Source organism: Pan paniscus, chromosome 19 (genome assembly GCF_029289425.2).
Source record: "Pan paniscus chromosome 19, NHGRI_mPanPan1-v2.0_pri, whole genome shotgun sequence".
Taxonomy (NCBI): domain Eukaryota; kingdom Metazoa; phylum Chordata; class Mammalia; order Primates; family Hominidae; genus Pan; species Pan paniscus.
Window position 1 is genome coordinate 90,912,236 of NC_073268.2, and position 21,544 is coordinate 90,933,779.

At 53.2% G+C, this 21,544-nt stretch overlaps 1 protein-coding gene across 1 annotated transcript; it reads right to left on the minus strand.

The window, feature by feature from the left end:
• Positions 1 to 1,171: 1,171 nt before the first annotated feature.
• Positions 1,172 to 18,936, minus strand: FADS6 (fatty acid desaturase 6). Its single transcript, XM_008965895.4, has 6 exons — positions 18,382 to 18,936; positions 17,526 to 17,692; positions 7,550 to 7,730; positions 6,072 to 6,259; positions 4,408 to 4,587; positions 1,172 to 3,479 (listed from the first exon to the last, which is right to left on the minus strand). The coding sequence occupies exons 1-6, from the start codon at positions 18,533 to 18,535 to the stop codon at positions 3,330 to 3,332; spliced, it is 1,020 nt and encodes a 339-aa protein (XP_008964143.4). The 5' UTR covers positions 18,536 to 18,936; the 3' UTR covers positions 1,172 to 3,329.
• Between the last annotated feature and the right edge of the window lie 2,608 nt (positions 18,937 to 21,544).

Sequence of the window (21,544 nt, forward strand, 5' to 3'; positions counted from 1 at the left end):
GAGTTTGACCACCCCTGCACTACACTATAAGCTCCATGAGGATGGGGACCCAGTCTCAGCTCTTATATCCCCAGGGCTTCACACACTGGCTAGCACATAATGGAAGTTCGTACAATCGAAAAAGTTCTGTAGGGCTCCCCATCTAGAGGCAGTATATCTGGTGGTGGAGGATGGATTCTAGAGTCAGACAACATTGGGTCTGAATCCCTCTTCCTCCACTTACTAGCTATATGACATTGAGAAATTTAATCTCTCCAGGACTTTTTTTCACTGTCTGTAACATTTGGGGGAAATATGAATAGTGGCAATTTGTTGTAGACATTAAAATCAGATGATGAGGTCAAGACAACTTCCATAAATGCTAGATAAACATTAGCTATTATTATCATCATCCATATGTATTATGACCTCCCATATGTCTCTGTAGATTAGACCTTAAGTCTCTGCAGAGATCTGGATATACTTCATTCACTCCTGTCACCTCCCTCACCTCTCAGGCCTCAGAAATTCCCAGCCCACATCCTAAGTGAAACAGAAAATGGAGCCTCAAAGCAATCGAGTGACTTGTTCCCGTGATACCCATGGTACAGCTAGATCTGGCACCAGTGCCTTCAGCTGCTGCCCATACCCCAGTCAGGTCCAGATCAATAACAATGAGTCATTGGTTATGTATTTGGATGGTTTTAATCATAAGCCAGGACTGTGCAACTGGGGCCTTTTCTGCCACTGCATTTCTCAAATGGAGAATTAGCAGTTTGATTAATTACACCCCTAGACCTCAAGGCCATTTCTAAGCTGCTAATGCATTTCCAAGGAGCAGCAATAACATATAGCAAAGCAGTGGGCTGGGGAGCCGCCAAGCCTGCCTCGTGCCAAGAGGGCTGCCTGGATCCAAAACTCCACTCTATCAGTCAGCCTTCTAGCAAGAAACAGATGGCACACTCAAAAGGCGTGATTGAGGACAGTTTAATGAAGGAGTTTGTATACAGAGGTGTGAGCAGGGTGAAGGGAATGGAGAAGCACCCCAGGCTAGCAACAGCTGGAAACCACTACCACCGCAAGCCTGGAGGGAGCTGTTTCAGAACTAGTGAGAGTCTGTAGCTATGGAAAAGGGTGTCTAAAGGAACTGTGGTCTTTGGTAAAGGAAGGTGTGGTGGAGATGAATGGGGCTCTCCAACGGAACAAGGCTCAGGGAATGCCTGTGCCTGTAGCCAGACCCCTCTGCCCATCCCCCAGGCTCCCATTTGCCGGCAGTTTGTCTCCCTATCAGCAGGGTCAGGAGGCCTTTCACCCTATCCAAGGCCTTCACTGAAAAACAAGGCAATTACACGCTCAGAGAATGACTTGCATGTTCTCAACTGGGTCAACTCGGCAATGTCTGGAGACATTTTTGATTGTCACAACTTGAGCTCCCAGCATCTAGTAGGTAGAAGCCAGTGACGCTGCTAAACATCCAACAATGCACAGGACAGCCCCCAACAACACAGAATTGGCCAGATAAAATGTCAGTAGTGACTGCGCATGGTGGCTCACACCTGTAATCCTAGCACTTTGGGAGGCCAAGGTGGGTGGATTGCCTGGGCTCAGGAGTTCGAGACCAGCTTGGGCAACATGGTGAAACTCCGTCTCTACTAAAATACAAAAAATTAGCCAGGCATGGTGGCAGGCGCCTGTAGTCCCAGCTACTCGGGAGGCTGAAGCAGGAGAATCGCTTGAACCTGGGAGGCAGAAGTTGCAGTGAGCTGAGATCATGCCACTGCACTCCAGCCTGGGCGACAGAGCGAGACTCCATCTCCATAAAAAAAAAAAAAAGTCAATAGTGCCAAGGTGAGAGACCCTGTTTTCAACTAATGGGTCTGGCCTCCTTCTCTGTCTCTCCCTCAGCCTCCACCTGGGCACTTCCTAGCACCCTCCCAGTCCAGCCCCCAGCTGGGGCAGCTCCCAGCCCTCTCTCACTACTACCCACTGTGGGCTGAATCTCAGTGGTGTCCCCCAGCACCTTGGCCTCTTCCTCTGCCTGGCATTGGTAGTTCCCTTATATTCCCACCTCACTCCCAGGCTGCAGACCATCCTTCCACAGCCCTGCCCAGCCCTGACTTCAGGCTCTTCTATCTGCACCCCACCCTCCTCCCATTCCTCTCTGAGGTCATCCGTCCTCCGGACCCTGTTCCCAGTACCCCCTCCAGCCCCAGCCCCCTCCTACAAATTCTTCTCTCTCCCAGTAGATGATCCCCAGGTTCACTTCTAAACATCACAGAACAAACTGTTTGAACTAGCCAAGGTCACATTCAAAGCTATTTATTCTTTTTTTTTTTTTTTGAACGGGAGTCTTATTTTTAATTTTTTTTTTTTTGAGATGGAGTCTCGCTCTGTCACCCAGGCTGGAATGCAATGGTGCAATCTTGGCTCACTGCAACCTCCACCTCCGGGGTTCAAGTGATTCTTCTGCCTCAGCCTCCCAAGTAGCTGGGACTACAAGTGTATGCCACCACATCCAGCTAATTTTTTGTATTTTTAGTAGAGACAGGGTTTCACCATGTTGGCCAGGGTGGTCTCGAGCTCCTGACCTCGCGATCCACCCGCCTTGGCCTCCCAAAGTGCTGGGATTACAGGCATGAGCCACCGCCCCTGGCTGGCTATTTATACTCTTTCCCCAACTCTGTCCCTGGGGAACCTTCTCCCCTCACTTCCCCTGGAGTTCCCTCCCGACAAAACACACTCACTTTTATCTTGCTGATACTGCGGCCTGGGGAACTGCTGAGCCAGTGTCTTGCACAGGTTCCTTTGGCTGAGGATCGAGGAAGGCCTGCCAAAAGCAAGCTCACCCTGAGGTCCCCGGGGAGAGGGCACCTTGGTGGGCAGAGCCTGAAGGAAGCAATAGCCAAGGCCGTGTGGGGCTCTCCCAATGCCAGGGAGGTCCCAGCCGAGGGAGCTGACCCTGCTCTCTCTGTGCCCCCTGCTATCTCCCAGGTGGCCCCTGCACAGGATCCCTCTTCACCCTGTCACCTCCCTTTAACCCTACCAAGGCTCGGATGGAGCAGGGGGAAGGACCCAGCTCTTTAGTCCTGAGATGAAGTTGCTGAGGTCCAGACTGACCAGAATGCACAGCCACCATTACCGCTTCCCCCAGACACCCCTCAAAACCCAGAAAAGCACGCAAGGCAGGTGGCCCCCAGACCCCAGGCCTGAGCTCCCCTGCCCCCCTGCCTGGCCGGTGCCTCCACTCTCCAGGTCCACCACCAGCCACTGAGCCACACCCCCTGGACCAGCAGCAGCAGGAGGGCCAGGGCCAGGCCAGGGAGGGGCAGGGTGGCTGCACCGGCCCAGCCTCATTGCAGCCCCACAAGCTCAGTGATGGGTGGGGCCTGCACCATGAATTCCTCATAGCGACGGAGAAACAGCTGGAAGCGAGCCAGGTATGAGTCCTCGTTGTACGGTAGCTGCTTCTCACGGAGGAACTGGGACACCACGGGCTTCACCTGGTGGAAGATGGGCAGGAGAGGGCCTATGAGCAGGGGCTGTGGGCAGGCCCATCATCCCGTCAGGGGAGGGAGGGACGTCATCTTCCCACCCCCAGTTCCTATCGGCCTTGTTCCAAGATTCTCCGGAGGAGCAGAAGGGCTTAAGTCAGAGAATTCTTGTCCCTAACCCTGCAGAAGAAAGGAGTGGCTTCTCTCCGACATCCAGGGATCCTGACTGCATGACAGCCCTCCTTGGCACAGGGGGATAAAAATCAGAGCTCCCTCTTACCAAGCACCTACCATGTGCCAAACATTTCAGATATATTTCTCCATTTCATCCTCAAAGCCTGTCAACAGAAGCCCTTCTACTCCCATTTTACAGAAGAGAAAGCTGAGGCCTAGAGGCATTCAGTTCACTTGTCCAGTCGCCCTGCTAGTAAGAAACCTGGGTATCTCTGATTTAAAACCCATGCTGCTGTGGATACACTGGGCTGCCCTTCCTGGGTGACCTCTGACCAGGCCAGTTGGGGGACTTGGAGTTCAGGTGAACCCTGAAGGTTCCTCCCTCCCCTCACCACTTTTTTTTTTTTTTTTTTTTGAGACAGGGTCTTACTCTGTCACCCAGGCTGGAGTGCAGTGGCACGATTATGGTTCATTGCAGCCCCAACCTCTGCAGACTCAGGTGGCCCTCACCTCAGCTTCCAAGCAGCTGGGACCACAAGCATGTGCCACCACACCCCGCTAAGTTTTGAATTTTTTGTAGAGATGGGGTTTCACCATGTTGCCCAGGCTGCTCTCAAACTCCTGGGCTCAAGCAATCTGCCCACCTCAGCCTCCGCAAGTGCCAGGATTATAGTGTGAGCAACCCCCCCCAGGCGGAAGAATCTTCCTTTCCATCCTCTAACAGTCCCTTTATTCCAGCGCCCCCAGCCCAGCCCTCGACTACCTTCAGGCACATGTTATCAGACAGCCTGGGGAATAGATGGTGTTCCACATGGCAGCTGATGATCGAGTGGCCGAACGCCCAGTCCAGCACGGGCAGCCGGGCCAGGTTAAGCACCCCCAGGCTCATCATGTGAATCCGACGGGGCTTGTTGTCCCGGGAGAACATGGGCAGTCCGATGTGCTGTGACAGACACGTGGGTCACGCCGGGCAGCCTGGACCTCCCCACCCCACTCCAGGTGCCCTGGGACCTCATGCTACCCAGAGGGTTCTTGTGTCACCCACCTCCCATGTGGGGGGACCTGGTAGAGGGGCTCCTGGCCCAGCTCCGATGACGACCTTGTCTGTTTTCTGCACTGAGTCTCATCCATCTCTGGGCCTCCCTCCCCATCTGAACAGTGAGGGGCTTAGCCTGCACACCTCTCAGGTCCCATGGTTCCCTAATGCTCTCAACTGCCTACCACTCAGTCTCATCACACTGTGCCCTTGCCTCATTCTGGAGAGACCCTTCCTGCTCTGTTCACCAGTCAAGATCCTACTCATCATTCAAGGTCAAGTTTAATAGGCAGTGTCAAGTGCTTCCTCTGCCAGGTGCTCAGGAACTCAGAGGTCAGGAACTCAGAGGTGACCAGGAGCTTCGGTGGGTTCAGGACAGGACTCAATTATGGGATTAAGTAATTAAGTAGTTAACAGCAGTTGTGGTAAGTGCTGGACAAGGAAGTACAGGAAGCTCTACTCTGAGGCCTTCCCTGGGCAGGGAGCAGGGAGACGTCCCTGTGGAAATGACGCTGGAGCTGAATGCTGAGCCCTGGCCTCCCGTGAGGAATTCCGTCTCCAGTTCCTCCATCTTTCTCGGGGCAGGCACTAGGGGCCTTTATCTCCTACTGCTTGGCATCCGCGCATGGAGGGAGGCATGCTGACTATGTTGAGGAGAAGCTCACTTCATTATTATTATTATTATTTCTTTCTTTTTAGCTGGAGTCTCACTGTGTCCCCCAGGCTGGAGTTCAGTGGCGCAATCTCGGCTCACTGCAACCTCTGCCTCCCGGGTTCAAGCGATTCTCCCGCTTCAGCCTCCCAGGTAGCTGGGATTACTGGTGCTCGCCACTATGCCCAGCTAATTTTTGTGTTTTTAATAGAGACAGGGTTTTACCATGTTGGCCAGGCTCCTGACCTCAGGTGATCCACCCACCTCAGTCTCCCAAAGTGTTGGGATTACAGGAGTGAACCACCGCACCCAGCTGAGAAGCCTGCTTCTTCCCTGAAACCAAAACTCGAATGATCCTCGGAGCAGGGGGTGGTCGGGAGGGGACCACTTACCACAACTGCTGTTAATTACTTAATCCCATAATTGTGTCCTGTCCTGCACCAATCCGAAGCTCCTGTTCACCCCTGATTTCCTAGACCTAGCATAGTGCCTGGCAGAGGAAGCACTTGACACTACCTGTGAAACTTGACCATGAATGATGAGTAGGATCTTGACTGCTGAGAGGGCAGGCAGGGTCTCTCCAGGACGAGGCGAGGGCACAGTGTGATGAGAGCGAGAGGGAGGATGCCTCATCCTTCAGGTGGCCCCTCTCTCCTCAACCTAGAGTCCAGCCTGTGATCAGGGCCCCTGGAGAATGCTCCCCTTAGCTGCCCAGCGCCCCAGGTTGGGGTGGCCTCACCTGGAAGATGTTGACGTGGAGGTAGGGGTGGGCCAACAGGGATCTGGTGAGGAACATGCAGCCCAGGGCTGAGCTGGGGTTCTTGAAGCCTGACACGTTCAGGAGCAGCCAGTAGTGAGAATAAAGGCCCAGAGAAATCAGGGCCAGCGTCCGCAGGGCTGTCCCGAGCTCCACCTTCCTCAGCCGCTCTGCCATAGGGGGAGGGGACAGGCAAGGCTCAGATCCATCAGGAGCGGCTCCCTGCTGGCTCAAGCGTGCTAAGGCAGTGGCAGGGGCCAGGCGTGTTCAATTCATACCCACAACAGCCCTGAAAAGCAGGGCACCCCATTGTGTGGATGAAGAAATAGAGGCCAGGCTCGATGGCTCAAGCCTATAAACCCAGCACTTTGGGAGGCCACGGCAAGCAGATCGCTTGAGCCTAGGAGTTCGAGACCAGCCTGGGAAACATGGTGAAACCCCATCTCTATCAAAAATACACAAAATTTGCTGGGCATCGTGGCGCACACCTGTGGTCCCAGCTACTCAGGAGGAGCCTGGCCTCCCAAGCTCGGGTGATCCTCCCACTTCAGCCCCCTGAGTAGTTGGGACTACAGATGTGTGCCACCTGCAGTAAGCTGAGATTGTGCCACTGCACTCTCCAGCCTGGGCAACAGAGCAAGACTCTGAAAAAAAAAAAAAAAAGAAAGAAAAGAAAAGAAAAAGAAACAAAGAAACAGAAACATTAAGCAATCTGACCAAGGTCAAGATTTCAAATCCCAATCTGACCTGGGATTTGAACCCAGGTCTAGCTGCCCCATCACCCCTGCCTCCCTCCACCATATGACATAGCTCTCCTGTTATCAAAGCTGATAACACGAAGTATTATTTGTGCAAGGCATCTGCAAAGCATTTTTTTTTTTTTTTGAGACAGAGGCTCCTCTGTAGCCCAAGCTGGAGTGCGATGGTGAGATCTCAGCTCACTGCAACCTCCGCCTCCTGGGTTCAAGTGATTCTCCTGCCTCAGCCTGCCAGGTAACTGGGACTGCAGGCGCCCACCACCACGCCCAGCTAATTTTTTGTATTTTAGTGGAGATGGGGTTTCACCATATTGCCCAGGGTGGTCTCAAACTCCTAAGCTCAGGCAATCCACCTGCCTCGGCCTCCCAAAGTACTAGGATTACAGGCGTCAGCCACCACACGCAGACCCTGCAAAACATTTTTATACTTAGGACCTCATTTTCTTTCACACCATACTTGAGGAGGAGGTACAGGACCCGAGGCTCAGACAAGTTAAGTTATCTGCCCATAGTCCCCAGCTAGTAAGCGGCAGAGCCAGACTCAGCTCCAGGTCTGAGGCTCTTTCTACCCTGCCATGCTGTCTCAGCACGTATCTATCGGGCCTTCCTCTATAAGCAGCCTCCATGAAGCCAGGCAGGGGAGGAGAACAGGGGAACTAGGTCCATGCAGGGCACTGCGGACCGGGCTCTCATGGCACTCACCAACAGCCACCAGTGGAGTGGCGATGGGGAGGAGGAAAGGAGCAAGGAACATGTAGACATAGCGGTTGAGGCAAGGCAGCCTCCACGTGCTGGAGTCCCCCAGGCCCACCACGTTGGTGTAGGCATGGTGCATCTTGATGTGCCCATGCGTGGCATGCTCTGCAGTGAAGGCTGTGCACACCTAGAGGAGGGAACCAGAAATGACACTAGGGTCCGTGTCAGGCACAATTGAGCAATGCAGGACCTTTGAGAGCCCGGAGAACACCCCCACCTCCTCAAACCCTGCATGTCCAGGGCCGTCCTGCCTTACAGCCCCAGCTAATCCGCTTTGACCATCAACTCTCAGGTATCTATGACCACGGAGTGGCAGCCAGTCAATACAATCGTGTCCGTTTGACGAAGCTGCAAAGCATTTGGGGGTGGGAGGCTGGACCCCTGGAGTGCCAATCTGCCAGTGACTGCCCAGGCAATGAGTCTCAGAGGCTGTCGTGATTGGAGGCACTGCAGGTGATGACCCCGGCATCCAATGCAATGATTTTATGTGTGTTTCTCTTAGAAGCATCTGCTCGTTAATAACACTGAGCACTCTCAGCCCGGAGCAGCAGCCAGGAGGGGCGGCAGGAGTGGTCTGAGAGAGCAGGGACACCATCCCCTGACCAGTCCACAAGGTGGGGGCGGTGCCCTGGTGGGGGCCAAGAGCTTCTCCCTAGAGGTGACTCTTCTGCAGTGTGGATCCCCAATGGGATTCTCGGAAGCCGCTCTGAGCAGCAGCACGTGCGCTCTGACTCCTAGGAGAGTAGTCAGTCTGGAATGCAAAAGCCACGCTAAGGTGTTTCTTAAGCAGATACATGCAAATGGTATGCAGATGTAAGCCTCTTCCGATATTTTATCTAAGACAGAAAATGTGGCTAATTTTATTGAAGATGCTGCCTGTTTCTGGAACGACGTGAAAAGTTTCCCAATACCAGTCACTGCAAGCCAGGAAAGGACAGCGGAACACCCCCGCAGAGGGCTCACTGCACCAGGCTCAGCGCCCTTCACTCGCACACTTCCTGAGGGCGGTGGCGGATGACCACATGCTGCTGAGTTAGTTGGAAAATGGATGGTCCTGCTGAAAAGGATTATTTATTTTATTTTTATTCTGTTTTGAGATGGAGTCTCGCTCTGTTGCCCAGGCTTGAGTGCAGTGGTGAACCTCTGCCTCATGGGTTCTTGGTTCATTGCAACCTCCGCCTCCTGGGTTCTCCTGCCCCAGCCTCCCAAGTAGCTGGGATTACAGATGCCCACCACCATGCCTGGCTAATTTTTGTATTTTTAGTAGAGACAGGGTTTCACCATGTTGGCCAGGCTAGTCTCGAACTCCTGGCTTCATGTGATCCACCCACCTCGGCCTCCCAAAGTGCTAGGAACACAGGTGTGAGCCACTGCGCCCAGCCCCATTTGTTCTTTCACGCAGTTGTTTGTTCACATAAGCATTGTCGGACCCCCAGTGGTGCCCAGCACCATGCTAGGCCTGTGGGGTTCCCAGGGCCTTGTCCCTGGGAAAAGGAAGAGAATGCCATCAGCGCCATTTGATGGGCTCGTTGCCGACTGTACGGGACCCACTCCCATCAGGATAAGGTGCTCTCGAGGACTATTCTTGCTGTGGCCCTCACCAGGGTCCCTCTCTCATCCCAAAGGTGTCTAAAACATGGCTGCATTCACACAGATCCTGCCCCAGAGCCAGCCCGAAGAGTTCCCTGAGGACTTGCACCTGGAGACTTGTACGCTCCCTGAGCAAGACTGACGGGTGTGGCAAATGAAAATACAGGATGCCCTCTTAATTCTGAATTTCAGATAAACAAAAAATACGTGGAATATTTGGGATATACTTATACAAAAATATTGGTTGTCTGAAATTCAAATTTATCAATGTGTGTTAGGCCATTCTTGCATTGCTAAAGAAATACCTGAGGCTGGGTAGTTTGTAAAGAATAGAGGTTTCACGGGCTCAGTGTTCTGCAGGCTGCACAGGAAGCTTGGTAGGGAGGCCTCAGGACGCTTGCAATCATGGCAGATCACAGTCGTGACAATCGTGGCAGAAGTCCACAGGGAAGGGGAAGAGGGAGCAAGCAGTGACATGATGAAAGCAGGAGCAGCGACACGGGGATAGGGGTGCCACACACTTTTCAATGACCAGATCCTTTTCTTTTCTTTTTTTTTTTCCGAGTCTTGCTCTGTTGCCCAGGCTGGAGTGCAATGGTGCGATCTCAGCTCACTGCAACCTCCACCTCCCGGGTTCAAGCGATTCTCCTGCCTCAGCCTCCTGAGTAGCTGGGATTATAGTCACACGCCACCACACCCAGCTAACTTTTTATATTTTTAGTAGAGACGGAGTTTCGCCACGTTGGCCAGACTGGTCTCGAACTCCTGAACTCAAGTTATCCACCCGCCTCGGCCTCCCAAAATGCTGGGAATACAGCGTGAGCCACTGCGCCCAGCCTAAATGACCAGATCTTTTGAGAACTCACCGTCACTCTCACCAAGACAACACCAAGGGGATGCTGCCAAACCATTCATGAGAAACCCCTCCATGATCCAGTCACCTCCCACCAGGCCCCACCTCCTCCTCACTGTGCAGTAGCGGCAGCAGCTGGCCACTGGGGTTACTGCCTTTGTTGGCAAACTTGGGTTTATCTGCCTGTAGACAAGTCTCTCTCACACCAACAGAACTACCAGTACTTCCAAAACCAACTCACCTGATCTGCAACTCAAAGGCATTTTTTTAAGAAAACCACCAAAAAAATAAATAAATAAATATTACATTTCATCCTGAGATTTAGGTGGGACAAACATCAAAATCATATCACTGGACTTTTTGTATTTTACCTAGAAAACCTACTACTGAGTCCATGGAGCCCCAGAGGCCCCCAGCATTCTGAAGCCAGATGTGAAGGGGCTGCTCATGCTGTGGGAGCCAGCAAGAGTCTGGAGAGAGGAACGGAAGCTACGCAGATCCAGCCCAGAAGCCCTCCTGCCAGACCAACGCTGCCCCTGTGACGACCCTCAATCCCTCTTTCTCATCCTGGTCATTCCTGCTGCCCGCCACTCCTGTACCTCTTCCTTCTCACCACAGATACCACCCAGACAACCACCACCTACACCCTCCTCCTTGAACCCCATCCCTGCCCGTCTGTCCTTACCATCTCTCAGCCTGCCCATGCCAACACCTTCATCCCATCTCCTGCCTTGTCTGCCTCAAATCCAGTAGAGTGACACAGTTAAAACCCAAAACTGCATCATAATTTCATAATTATGGTCTTAATCCTGTAGTGTACTGTTTGTTTAAAAACTAAAAGAGGGGCCAGGTGTGGTAGCTTATGCCTGTAATCCCAGCACTTTAGGTGGCCAAGGCGGGCAGATCACTTGAGGTCAAGAGTTCAAGACCAGCCAGGCGCAGTGGCTCACGCCTATAATCTCAGCACTTTGGGAGGCCGAGGCGGGCGGATCACGAGATCAGGAGATCGAGATCATCCTGGCTAACACGGTGAAACCCCGTTTCTACTAAAAATACAAACAATTAGCTGGGCATGGTGGAGGGCGCCTGTAGTCTCAGCTACTTGGGAGGCTGAGGCAGGAGAATGTCCTGAACCTGGGAGGTGGAGCTTGCAGTGAGAGGAGATCCCACCACTGCACTCCAGCCTGGGCAACAGAGCGAGACTCCGTCTCAAAAAAAAAAAAAAAAAAAGAGTTCAAGACCAGCCTGGCCAACATGGGGAAACCCCTACTAAAAATACAAAAATTAGCAGAGCGTGGTGGTGCACGCCTGTACTCCCAGTTACTTGGGAGGCTGAGGTAAGAGAATCACTGGAACCCACGAGGTGGAGGCTGCAGTGAGCTGAGATTGTGCCACTGCACTCCAGCCTGGGCAATACAGTGAAACCCTGTCTAAAAAAAAAAAAAAAAAAAAAACTAAAAGAGGAAAATATTAGAGAAGAACATAGAAGAAGAGACTGATAACCTCCAGCCATCATCTCCCAGGAGGAAATGGGACATCTGCAGAAAGGGGTAGGACAAAGACCTCTCCCGATGCTTTTTGAATTCTGAATCATGTAAACACATTACCTATTCGAAAAATAAGTTAGTTTTGAAAATTACCAACTTAGATTACCACCTTTGGCCACAAGACCAAGTTCCAGGTCCTCTGCCTGCCATACGCCCCCTTTCCCCTCTCCAGGGTCCCCATTGGATTCTGGTGACTCCTGATTCCTGAGGGTCCCTCATGCACTGTACTGCTTCCCACAGCCTTTGTCCATATATTTGTTCTGTCTGAAGCCACCTTCCTGCTCCTTAGTTTGGCCAACTCTGTCCTGATAGCATCTCCCCTGGAAACCGTCCCTGGAGTTTCTCAGCCCTGCATGATTCACATTTGGGACTCAGGCACTTTTTGTGTCAGGGACTGTCCTGTGCACTGTAGGACATTTAGCAATGTCCCTGGCCTCTACACACTAGATGCCAGTAGCATGCACACGCACACACACCCCAGTCTTTTTTTTTTTTTTTTCGAGACAGACTTTTACTCTGTTGCCCAGGCTGGAGTATGGAGTATATGGAGTATAGTGATAAAATCTTGGCTCACAGAAGGCTTGAACTCCCAGGCTCAAGCAATCCTCCTGCCTCAGCATCCAGCCTCCCAAGTAGCTTGGACTACAGGTGCACACCGCCACATCCAGCTAATTTTAGTTTTGTTTTGTAGAGACAGGCTCTCGCTGTGTTGCCCAGGCTGGTCTCAAACTCCTGGGCTCAAGCAATCCTCCTGCCTTGGCCTCCCAAGGTGGTGGGAACCACTGGGCCTGGCCCACACCCCCATCTTGATAGCCAAAAATATCTCCAGACACTGTCCAATGTGCTCTTCCCACCCTGAGCTCTCAGAGCTTTCACTCCACCCTGGTCAATGCCCTCATCACATCTGCCTGCCCCAGTCACCTACCAGCTGGCGTGGCATTGCACAAGTGGCTTAAACTCCCAGATCAGTGTTTTCTCATCTACAAAGTGAGGGTAACAGTAGCTTAACCCTCATAGGGAGGTGTGACTCTGAAATGAGGTAATTTACAAAAAGGATGCAGGAAGCAGCCAGTAAGCCTTAGCTAGTGTGATCAGGATTTTTTATTATTATTATTATTATTTTTTTTTTTTTTTTTTTTAAGATGGAGTCTTGCTCTCTCACCAGGCTGGAGTGCAGTGGCACAATCTCAGCTCACCACAACCTCCGCCTCCCGGGTTCAAGCAATTCCCCTGCCTCAGACTCCTGAGTAGCTGGGACTACAGGCGTGTGCCACCACGCCCGGCTACCTTTTTTCGTATTTTAGTACAGACGGGGTTTCACCATGTTGGCCAGGATGGTCTCTATCTCCTGACCTCGTGATCCACCCTCCTCGGCCTCCCAAAGTGCTGGGATTACAGGCGTGAGCCACTGCGCCCGGCCAGGGTTTTTTATTATTTTGATGTCATTTGTATGTGTCTTTTTTGCACTTGACTCTGAGTCCCTGGGGAAGTGGAACGGGGTCTTATTCACAGTTATGTCCCCAGCATCTACTGGAGCATGGAGACACCACACACACACACACACACACACACACACACACGCAGAGTACCAATGTCCGTTTCCTTGGTTTTGATATTGAATGACACTTAGATAAATGTAACTATTGCGTGAAATTGGATGAAGGCTACACCAGACCTCTCTGTCCTATTTTTGCAAGGCCTGTGAATCTATAATTATTTTAAAAATAAAAAAGCTTTTACAAAAGTATATTTTGTACTGCAAATCTGAGTTTTCTCTCCAAATAAATACTAAAAATTAAAAAAATAAGAAGTCGTAGTTGAACTTAGGCAACAGCTCTCGAGGTTTGCGTGCGAACAGTCAGAGAGAAGGTTGGAGAGACGGCCTGGAGGGTAATGGTCACACTGAACGCCTGTGAGGAGAGAACGTTCCAGGATCACGACTTAGGCGGGGGTTCCTGGCCCTGTTTCCACCCCCACAAGAGCCCTGAAGGAAGCCGATGACATTCTCCTACAAGGTGCCCCTCCCCCAGGGCAGAGCTCCGGTCCAGCAGCTGTGGCTCCAAGCCTGCAGCAAAGCTGACTTCACATGGAGGATTTGAAGCGGAGACACCGGAGCTTCGGAACTGGCAGGGCCTGTTCCCTCCCACTCAGGGGAGTATCTTGGCTTGTGAGTGACATGCAGGAGAGTCCTTTCAGGAGTTAATCTTTCCCAAGCTTCGGGGCTTAAATTAGGGAGGCCTGCCCACCCCACACTGTCCCCAACCTTCCCGTGGCCATCTGAGCATGGTACAGTGCCCTTCATTGGCAGTCCCTGAGAATACGCCTGGCAGTCCCCATGGTGGCCCAGGACAGGGCTGGGCAGGTACTCTCGCTGGGTAAGACCAAGGTTATCAGTGGCAGGAGAGAAGATCAGGGTTAGGCTACCAGGAGGGATAGAACTTTCCTATCTGGAACACAAATGGGTCTTCGGAGGTTGGATAGTTTAGGAGAGAAACAACAGCCTGGAGTGGAAGCCTCCCCCTCCAACCTGTCTGCCCCTCCCCCAGATCCAATGGCCCAGCTTGGAGCTGGTAAAGCCTGAGACAATCCCAGCAAAAGCTGGGCACCTGGGACCGCCAATGATACTCAGTTAATGCCTGAGGCTGCAGCATTTGCCAAACACCAAAAGGAGCCCAGGGCCTATGGCTGCATTATTCTGCAATGAAGATGTCTCCTGAGCGTCAAGGTTTGGGAAAAGCACAGATATCCCACAAGGAAGGATCCTAAGAGAGAAGGCACCAAGACATGGGAGGAGAGTCAGAAATCCAGGAAGGGTCTCGGGGCATCCTCTGAGGTCCTAGGCATCAAGAACGTGTCCTCTGCGCCCTGCAGAGGCCCAGATGACACAGCACCCAACGCCCCAACATATACACAGCCCTGTTGAGCTTTGCAAACTTGCAGTTAAAAAAACAACAAAAACAAAACAAACAAACAAACCAAAAAAAAAAAAAAGGCCGGGTACAGTGGCTCACGCCTGTAATCCCAGCACTTTGGGAGGCCGAGGTGGGTGGCTCACCTGAGCTCAGGAGTTCAAGACCAGCCTGGCCAACATGGTGAAACCCTGTCTCTACAAAAATACAAAAAAAAAAATTAGCTGGACATGGTGGCGGGTGCCTATAATCCCAGCTACTAGGGAGGCTGAGGAGGGAGAATCACTTGAACCCTGGAGGTGGAGGTTGCAGTGAGCCGAGACTGCATCATTGCACTGAAGCCTGGGCAACAGAGCGAGACTCAGTCTCAAAAAAAAAAAAAAAAAAAAAAAAGACAAAGCAAACAACTGCTAACCCTTTCCTTGCAGCTGACCACATTAACTCCAGAGAAAGAAAGTGAAGATCATACTGGTGGAGGGTGTCAGGACCAGGCCCTCCGTTAAGGTCTGCACTGTTTCATTTTATCCACATGCTGGCCTCATGAGGGAGGTCGTGTTATTTCTCCTGTTTATTACGTGAGGAAAGTGACACTTAGATGCTGAATTAAGTAACTTGCTCAAGGTCAGGGCAGCCAGTGGAGCTGGGAGTTCAACCATGGCTTCAAAGGCTGGTCTTGAACTCCTGACTTCAAGTGATCCTTCCACCTCGGCCTCCCAAAGTGCTGGGATTACAGGCGTGAGCCCCGCTGTCCTCGCCGCCACCCTGTGTGGCAGACAAGACCAGCACCCTCCTCCAGCAGTGCACTTGCCTCACCAATGTCAGCCAGACTAGGGAGACTGGTCTGCCCCTTCCCCCACACTTGGAACTGGACCCTCCCCAGAGGGTAGCTGGAGGGCACCTGTGGGATGAAAAAATCAAGACGCATCCCACGTAGGTCAGTCGGAGGCTTGAGTAATAAACTACTCGGGCCCTGTTCCTCAGCCCACTGCAGTCCACCAGGCAGGTGTCACGACATGAAGCGGGAGCCAAGCCTTTCCTCCCCAGCTTCGAGGGGGATTGCAGGCCTGAACCTGGTTCCCTAGACAACTGCAGGGTCATCGTCAGCAAATATTGATGGAAGAATATTGCCAAGAGCTCAAGTCTGTGCCAGGAGCTGAAGAGTCAAAGAGGCAAAGATGAAGCCACTGGGCTTACGGGAACAAGACAGCATTCACAAGCAGAATGCAGCACTGAGGCTATCTGGGTATCTCAAGCGTGCTGGGTTTCCGGTGGAGCGCTCCAGTAGAGAAGCCCAGGAAGGCTTCTCAGAGGAGGCGTCCTTGGCCTCCTGCATTCATTTGGCACACATGATAGCTATTGTGTGGGTGTAACACTTTGGTGGGTATCAGATTCACCTGTGGAACTTGGTAAAAACACAGTGGCCCGAGTCCTCTTCTCCAGCAAGCCTAGGCCTCCAGATCATTCTGCTACACACTGAAGTCTGAGAACCACTAGGTTACCTCTGTGCAATAAATCCCTTACAGCCAAGCAGTCCCAAAGTCTCAGTACCTGCTCCTCATCCTCAGCTGCCTCTAGGCTCCTGGTACTCAGTACAGCTTTTTTCTTTTTCTTTTTCTTTTTTTTTTTTTTTGAGACAGAGTCTTGATCTGTCTCAGCCTCCTGAGTAGCTGGGATTACAGGTGCGTGCCACCATGCCCGGCTAATTTTTGTATTTTTAGTAGAGATCAGGTTTCACCATGTTGGTCATGCTGGTCTCAAACTCCTGACCTCAGGCGATCCACCTGCCTCGGCCTCCCAAAGTGCTGGGATTACAGGTGTGAGCCACTTCACCCAGCCTCAGTACAGCTTTTTAAAAAAATCCAAACATAGCTCATTCTGCCCCTGTGACCCAGCATTATGACACAGTCCATGTCACCAGCACAGCCCAATGTCTCCCTTGCCTCTCTGTGGATTACAAACTTGGCGGGCAGCTGACCCAGACTCCAGAGCCTGGCCCGTGTCTTAGAGTCTGGCCGGGACCAATGCTCAGGGCTCCGTGGGAAAGGAATTGTCTTGAAATTGACCCCGAGGATCAGAAGCCTGTCAGTTCCTCTTGTCTTCAGCACTTTGATGTGTGTGCTGGTGAGAGGGGCAGGGGAGGGGAAGAAGCAGGGGATAGTGCTAGGTGAGAAATGCTTCATCCACTCAGCTGAGTGGATAGTGATGATATATGTGTGTGTAGACAGTTATATAAAGTTATATAACTTTATAAAAACTTAATAATTGAGTTAATTGGTCACAACGACCAGTCCTTCCAGAAAAGAACTGTTTCTGGTCCCAGCTTTCCTATTTATTCATAAGGTGTGGCCATTCATTTATTCAGGGGAACCATCACCTGGGTGGCCAGGCGACGGTCCCCCTGGAAAGGAGGAGGGAGCAAGTTCAGCAGAGGAACTGGGGAGGCCTGGAGACCAGTCAAGAGAGAAAGACAAGCTGGTCGAAACTTTTGCCTTCCTGGGCTTGCCCGAAGGTAAGAAGGCCAAGGTCGAACTGGGAAGGGGTGGAAGAAGGGAGGGCAAGGGTCAGGTGAGGTAGGTACTTCCTGGAGCTGACCCCGGGGAGCAGGGGGCTTCTCAGGAAGGCTAGGCCATGGCCAGGCATCAGAGGAGCATCATCCGGAGTGAGGACGCTGCCCCTTGTGGACACTGGGCCCCTCCTCCCCCTCCCTTTCTGTCTGTGGGTCACATTTTAAACCCTGACTGCAAAATCTGGAGGCCCCACTGGTTGTAACTGTGGGCCAAGACAGTGGCATACTCATCCTACAATTCTCTACCCATGGGGTGCAAAGACCCGCTCAAGGGCTTGGAGAAGTCCTCAGACACGCTGTAGTGCATACTGCACCAGTGGACCGGCATACCATCAGCTGCGGCGGCCTGCCCCCGTGGGCACAGGCACAGCTGGACACACCCGCATGCTCGAACAGAAGAATGAGGCTGCCACACGGGTCCCAGCAGCTGCCCCCATCCTCCTTCTCCCAGGCTCACCTCCACAAAGAAAAGCAGCCAGATCTTGCTCCAGCGTTTGGACTCGGTGAGGGCCCCATGAGTGGCCAGGTGGCTGCCCTTGACAGTGAGTGTGTAGTGGCACACACCCAAGATGGTGATGCCGGATGCAAAGACCAGGGCATTCTCCCAGCGCAGGCACAGGAAGCCTGCGTGGAGAGGAGGAAGGAGACGGGTCTTTCTCTAGCTCTGGGTGATCTGGGCCCAAATACCTCGACCTTTACCCTGGGAGCCCAGGCTAAAGTGGGCTAGGCTCTGGGGGCTGCCACTGGCCGGAGTGAGGCAGGTCCCACTGTGGCCTGAGGGGAACCAGGACTGCCCCTCCAGCGGTCCTGACTCTCCCGTGCCTGGTCCTGACTCTCCCGTGCGTGGTCCTGGGCCCCCAGCCAAAGCAATGTTGGGGCCTCAGGTACCATGGGTGTTCCAGACCAGGAAGGGTCCAGGGGAAACTCCCACCCCCTCCCCACTCACCTGGGTCCCCAAAGAACACCGTCTCCCTTCCCGGGGGTGGGGGGGCACCTCATCACTCCCGGCCACTCCCCCGCTCCTCTCAACTTTCCCTTCCACCACCCTCCTGCCATCAGACCCCGTCCCTCCTCCTGCGCCCCGCTCCTAGGGTACACAGGGCAGAACACCCCAGTCCAGACTCTCAGGTTCGGGGTGTGACCCTCCATCCTTGGGTGAGGGGCCCCGACCACCTCCACCTCCCTGCCGCCGCCAGTCCACTCCGCACGGCTGCACTCCCACGGCTGCTATGGCAGACCCCGCGCCGCCACCTCCGCCGCACCCCGCCCCCACCCGCAGCCCGGCCGGGACGCCGGGTCCCCGCGTTCCTCACCTGCCGGCAAGGCGAGGAGGCTGAGCGCGAGGATGGCGCAGTCCACGCCGTGGCGCTCCCACCAGGAGCTCGTCCTCACCACGTCCTGCACCAGCACCTCCAGCTCCCGCAGCAGCGCCTCGCCCCCACGGGGCGCGCTCCGCGCCGGTTCCATGGGCTCTGTGGGCTTGGGCCCGACGCGCACGGAGGACTGAAGGACTAGGGCGTGTGTCTGCGGCGCAGGCGAGGCGGGGCGGGCCGGGGCGGAGTCACGCGCCGCCTGGGGACACCCGCCCCCGGGGTCAAGGTGCGAGACACCCTGGCTCCTCTGCTGCGGGCGCTGGCGACCCAGGCCCGGCTCAGGCGAGCGACCCTGGCAGGCGGCATCAGAACCGCCGCGGAGGGAGGAGCCAGGCCGATGCGCTGAGAGTGGCTAGGCGGGGAGGCGACCCTGCGGTGAGACCCAGCCCCAGGTAGTAGGGACGGAGGCGTCAGGGGCACGGAGACCCCAGTGGAGACACCCCCCACCCCCGCCCCGCCCCGCCCCGAGGGCCTTCCCTGACCTGCGACCTCAAATAACTCCCTGAGTTCCCTCGGTCCCTCAGGTCTGTCCGAGCATTCTCTTCCCTCGACCCTGACTATTCGTAGTGGCACTGAGCAGCTCCCCTCGCACGTGACACACATGACACATGCTGTCGTCTGTCTCTGCCAACAGACGGGACCCTCAGTGCCATAGAGACGTCCTCGTTTTGCCCAAGCTCTGTCTTCAGTACCTAGGGCAATGCTTGGCACAGAAACATCTGGGAATTCCTAGGGCAGAAAGTTCAAGGACTCCCCACTCCCCCTCCCCGTGGGTCAAGGAGTGAGAGGTCCCCTCTGAGTATGGCTTCAGCAGAGGTGACCCAGGGGAGCTGGCTCTTCAGCCCAATAATGTTTTGGGTGAGAGGGGTAGCTACAGGGAAAACACATCCAGAGGTCATCATTCTGGGTGGGCAGGCAGACCAGACGGGTCCCGCTGCCATTCCACTCCCTCAAGAGCGCCCAGGCCTGAACCCAGGGCCAGGGCCTCAGCCAAGCCCTCTGAGATGTGGGAGCCACGCCTGTCACATCCCCTTCCCATCAGCCCGGCCCCCACCCCGCACTGCTGGAGATGGCCTTGGTCCTCAGGGGATAAGCCTCTGTCCTCTACAAACTCCTCTTCCCTGCTTCTGAATACCCTTTCTCTTTTCTTTTTTGTTTTACTTACTCCCAGTTTCATGACTTAAGGGATCTGGTATGGTGAGGACAGTGGCATCTTTAGCAGGAGGACCCTAGGAAAGAGAAGTTGGGGGGGAGGTAAGGGAGAGACAGTCAGGGATCCTAATGACATTGATTCCTTTTGACTCCTTCCTGGTGTTTTCCTTCAGGAATTCTTTTTTTTCTCTCTTTGTTTAGAAACAGGGTCTCGCTCTGTCACTCAGGCTAGAGTGCAGTGGCACAATCACAGCTCACTGCAGCCTCGATTTCCTGGGCTCAAGTGATCCTCCCCCTCAGCCTCCTGAGTAGCTTGGGACTACAGGCACACACGGGGACCACTAAGCCTGGCTAATCATGAATTCGTATGAGCTTATTCCTTTAATTCTTTATCAAAGAATAAGATTTATTTACCAGCTCGGTATTCTAAGGGACTGACAATTTAATAAACCAATTCTCACCAAGTGCACGTGCGCATATGCCTGCCCCGCAGGTTATCATTGACTTTCACACACTGATGAGGTTTTGTGGATTCCCCACATCCCTCAAGGATGGCATCATCTGAGGCCAGGCGCGGTGGCTCACACCTGTAATCCCAGCACTTTGGGAGGCCAAGACAGGCAGATCACTTGAGGTCAGGAGTTCAAGACCTGCCTGGCCAACATGGTGAAACCCCGGCTCTACTGAAAATACAAAAATTAGCTGGACGTGGTGGCAGGAGCCTGTCATACAAGCTATTCGGGAGACTGAGGCAGAAGACTCGCTTGAAACCAGGAGGCAGAGGTTGCAGTGAGCCAAGATCGCACCATTGCACTCCAGCTTGGGGGACAAAAGCAAAACTCCATCTACAAAAAAAAAAAAAAAATAGGATGGCCTCATCTTCATTTAATCAACGGAGGCCCCAAGAGATGAACTGATCCGCCCAGCACTCCACAGTTAGTAAATGGCAGAATTAGAGCTGAATCCAGCAGCTTCTCCAAATGCAATGGTCTCCATGAGAGATTTTCTTTTTTTTTTTTTTGAGACAGAGCCTCGCTCTATCACTAGGCTGGAGTGCAGTGGCGTGATCTCCACTCACTGCAACCTCCAACTCCCTGGTTCAAGTGATTCTTCTGCCTCAGCCTCCCAAGTAGCTGGGATTACAGGCACGCACCACCACACCCAGCTAATTTTTGTATTTTTAGTAGAGACAGGGTTTCACTATGTCAGCCAGGATGGTCTCAATATCCTGACCTCGTGATCCACCCGCCTCGGCTTCCCAAAGTGCTGAGATTACAGGCATGAGCCACCATCTTAAGAGATTCTTAAGACAGATAAGGAAGAGTCGCCCTCCTCCCTCCCTTTCCCACTCTACCATCAAATCCCTCCCTCTCTAGCATACTACAATTTTCAAGGAGGGGATATGTATAATTCGTAAAAGCATACGTGATATTAATATCCCATATTTTAAGCTTATAAGGAGATGTTATCATTTTTATCATATATGCCAGGAACTTCCTGGCACCAAGAAGCTCCTCTCCAGGCCCTGGCTCCCTCCTGGACATCCAAGTGGTACTGGACAGAGGTAAATGCTGAGCGCCAGAGGAAAGAACATGTTTCAGAGGAGCTCAGAGGAGCAGGGATCCCTGTGGGATAGGGCTGGCTGGTAGCCTCCCAGGAGAGAGGCAGACTTGATTTAGAACAGACTTAGCATGGTGGCTCACAACTATAATCCCAACACTCTGGAAGGCTGAGGTTCAAGGATCACTTGAGCCCAGGAGTTGGAGGCTGCAGTGAGCGATGATTGCATTCCAGCCTGCACGACAGAGCAAGACCTCGTCTTAAAACAACAATGACAATAACAGCAAACAGACTACTTAAACCTCAGAGAGAAGGAAGAGAACCAAGTATTCTGGGTCCTCAAGGCATGGGCCAGGAGTAGAGTTTGAGAGATTGGTGGGAAAGGCAAGGG